At 34.0% G+C, this 3,427-nt stretch overlaps 1 protein-coding gene and 1 long non-coding RNA gene across 2 annotated transcripts in view; both read right to left on the reverse strand.

Moving 5' to 3' along the window:
* LOC126392581 (uncharacterized) overlaps positions 1-367 on the reverse strand; it is a 21,798-nt gene extending 21,431 nt beyond the window's left edge. The window contains exon 1 of the long non-coding RNA XR_007570196.1: positions 142-367. This is a non-coding gene — a long non-coding RNA (uncharacterized LOC126392581). The remainder of the gene's footprint in view (positions 1-141) is intronic.
* Positions 368-372: 5 nt separating this feature from the next.
* Positions 373-3,421, reverse strand: LOC126392580 (PHD finger protein 11-like). Its single transcript, XM_050048031.1, has 5 exons — positions 3,380-3,421; positions 2,784-3,176; positions 2,619-2,690; positions 1,269-1,396; positions 373-1,226 (listed from the first exon to the last, which is right to left on the reverse strand). The coding sequence occupies exons 2-4, from the start codon at positions 2,983-2,985 to the stop codon at positions 1,302-1,304; spliced, it is 369 nt and encodes a 122-aa protein (XP_049903988.1). The 5' UTR covers positions 2,986-3,176; positions 3,380-3,421; the 3' UTR covers positions 373-1,226; positions 1,269-1,301.
* Between the last annotated feature and the right edge of the window lie 6 nt (positions 3,422-3,427).

Consider the following 3,427-nt stretch of genomic DNA (forward strand, 5'->3'; position numbering starts at 1 on the left):
TTTAAAAAGGTTGGGAAAGATGAATAATCTCCTTTGGCTATAATATTAAAATTCTCTAATCTTACCCCTAATTGTAACGGAGGAAATTACTTCAGATAATTCAAAAATAAACTCATTTTCTTTGATAAGAAAACAAACAACCTTTAGTTTTTCTTTGACACTAACTCTATCAGGGGAGTTTTTAAATTGAATGATATCTGACTTAAAGACAAGGAGGACAAGAAACATACACCGACATGTTTTGCATAAATGACTAGTTTTACTCCATAAAAATGTAACCTGTACAACAAGACTAAACAATAAGGTAAAAAAAAAAAAGACTTCTGGACCTCCTTGTGAAAACTCAACTGTAAACTGCAGTATTATTTCGGCTTGTGAAAACTCAACTGTAAACTGCAGTATTATTTCGGCTCTTCCTGTCCTTTGATTATTAGTTTGAACTTAATCTTACTCACAGTTAACTTGTTAAATCAAGTAAAACAAAAAGCATCAGACCTATTGGGCCACTCACTGATTCATGGAACAAAAAGCTGAAGGGTTACTGTAAATATTAGCAGTTTGAGCTGCAATGATCTTTTAAAATATTCGTAAAAAGAAAAGAGAACAATTCTATACAATGTGTATCATGTCTTAAAACGTTTATCCTTTCTGCATGCACATTTAAGTAGGGTTTTCTTTAAACATTCACAATTATAAAAATATATAAAACACATGTTAAACAATAAAATAGCTCAACGTCATAAACAAAATATATATGTAAAAGAAGTTATTTTCACAATTTCATCATTTCAAGAGTTCAGGCATACTTGGTTCAGTTCATAGGGTTGGATGTGGAACATTTTCAGCACACAGTCTTCCCAGTTCTTCCTGTTTAGTTCATGATTTAAATGATAAAACCTCTTGCTTTTGTTGAATTCAAATATATTTCATATATAACATCTTTCCTAAAGGGAATATCACTATGTACAACTCATTTGTAAAAGCATCACGATCACAGGCTGAAATCTGAGATCATATTGTAACAATTTAATTAATTAATTTGCTTTTTGAATGATGAATGCCAAATATTGGTGCAGTTTTGTATTTCTACATTCAGGCCTCTCCACCATCTCAAATATTAAGACAAAACCATAAAACCAAATATACAGTTTGTAGAAAATGTTTAAAGTGTCAATGTGAGTAATATGAAATACAAAAACAAAAACAGTGGAACTCACAGTCAAAAAGGAAGTTCACTGTAAACGTAGATATTCATGTTCTTACTGTAGGGAAGTTCACTGTAAACGTAGATATTCATGTTCTTACTGTAGCTGCTGATGGACATCTCTCAGTGTTGAGATGACCTTCTCCATAGCTGCTGCCGCCTTTTGCAGCTCCACTTGTTTTCTTTGTATCTCTGTAAAGACAATATGTTGTCCTTCAGTAATCAGAATTTTAAAATGATAGAAAGGGCAATGCTGAAGCTTACCTATGTCACAAATATATCATGAAATAGAGTGCAAGAAAAAAAAGAAAAAAAAAANGTATAGCGGCCATAAAAAAGATCACAGTACAGTATGTCATAAAAAAGGTCACAGTATAGTATGTCATAAAAAAGGTCACAGTATAGTATGTCTTAAAAAAAGGTCACAGAATAGTATGTCATAAAAAAAGGTCACAGTATAGTATGTCATAAAAAAGGTCACAGTATAGTATTTCTTAAAAAGGTCATGGTATAGTATGCCATAAAAACGTCATAGTATGTCATAAAAAACGTCATGGTATAGTATGTCATAAAAAAAGTCATAGTATAGTAGGTCAAAAAAAACATCATGGTATAGTATGTCATAAAAAAGGTCATAGTATAGTATGTCAAAAAAACATCATAGTATAGTATGTCATAAAAAAACATCATAGTATGTCATAAAAAAAACGGTCGCAGTATAGCAGCCATAAAAAAGGTCACGGTATAGTAATTCTTAAAAAGGTCACGGTATAGTATGTCACAAAAAAGGTCACAGTATAGTATGTCATAAAAAAACGCCATAGTATGTCATAAAAAAGGTCATGGTATTGTATATAAAAAGTAAAAAAAAAAAAAAAAGTTATAGTATAGTATGCCATAAAAAGTAATGAAAAAGTAAAATATATATATATATATAGTATAGTATGCCATTAAAAGTAATGAAAAAGTTGTTTTTTTAAAAAAAAAATTACAGTATAGTATGCCATAAAAAGTAATAAAAAGGTAAAATAAAAATAGTGTAGTATGCCATTAAAAGTTATAAAATGTTTTTTAAAAAATTGCATAATGTGCCATAAAAAGTAATAAAAAAGTAAAATATATATATATATAGTATAGTATGCCATTAAAAATTAATAAAAACTTCAAAGAAATTTTAGTATAGTATGCCATACCATACAAAGTTTTAGAAAATTGAAGTAAAAAAAAAAAAAAGTAAAAAAAAAAAAAGTATAATATGCCATAAAAAGTAATACAAAAAATAGCTAATATGTCCTAATTTATTGAGCTATAAGAAAAACCTCATAATATAGCATGTCACAAAAAATGTAAGAGTATATAACCAAGGGACCAACAAAGATCACCGTCCCTCGAGCCACACAAGAGGTTACTTCACCTTCCTGCTGTTTGGCCACAAGCTCTGCCAGTTTTCCAGAGGCCGTCATCACTGAAAGTGCAAAATCATAATCTGTGGAAACAAGAGGGAGAGCTTTATATTCTTCAGTGTTTAAAACATAAATAAGTGTGAGACAGAGATGTTGTCACAGTGATCCTCCCTCACCCTCCTGGCTCGCCTGGTCTGACTGAATCCTGCTGGAGATATCGTTCATCTCATTAATGAAACCAGTGAATATGGCCTGTGTGCATCCTGCCGCGTTGCAGCTTCTCCAGAAGCTGGTGGCGTTGATGGTGGGCTCTGGGTCTGATGGAGGTCCCATGGGAGGGGAAGGGGAAGGGGAAGGGGAAGGGGAAGGAGGAAGCATCACGGTTACATGAACGATCTCAGGTGGAGCTGGGGAAGTTGCTGAGGTGGTGCACGGAGGTGAGGCAGTAACACTGCGAGGTTTGGAGTGGTCACAGGAGGGAGGGGGTCCAGCAGGGCTCTGCTGTGGGACAGAGGGTCCAGCGGTGTGTTGATCGGGACTCTGGACAGGAGCCTGCTCAGGAGTGGATCCTAAAAAACAGTGATGGCTCCATGTGTTATCCCATCTCACATAACCTCACTAGGTTACAGTGACATAATTTGCAAACATCCTGCAACAACAGAACCCTCTTAAGATCACTAGACATTTGCTGTATCCTATTTACAATACATTATTGATTTCAAGGCCTTGTTTACCCATGAAAATGCTCTATCCCCCTTTCCCTGTCACCTACCTTCTGTCTTAACCAAATCCTTATCTGGAAGTGCAGGTGGGGAGGTCT

Source organism: Epinephelus moara, chromosome 7, assembly GCF_006386435.1.
Source record: "Epinephelus moara isolate mb chromosome 7, YSFRI_EMoa_1.0, whole genome shotgun sequence".
NCBI lineage: Eukaryota > Metazoa > Chordata > Actinopteri > Perciformes > Serranidae > Epinephelus > Epinephelus moara.

Bases quoted from the DNA above. Each gene is read 5' to 3' on its own strand.
- LOC126392580 (XM_050048031.1), bottom strand. From the start codon at position 2,985: ATGCTTCCTCCTTCCCCTTCCCCTTCCCCTTCCCCTTCCCCTCCCATG. The intron at 2,691-2,783 runs GTGAGGGAGGAT...TTGTTTCCACAG, and splicing joins AGACCAGGCGAGCCAGGAGG to ATTATGATTTTGCACTTTCA. The intron at 1,397-2,618 runs GTGAAGTAACCT...TTGTCTTTACAG, and splicing joins TGTGGCCAAACAGCAGGAAG to AGATACAAAGAAAACAAGTG.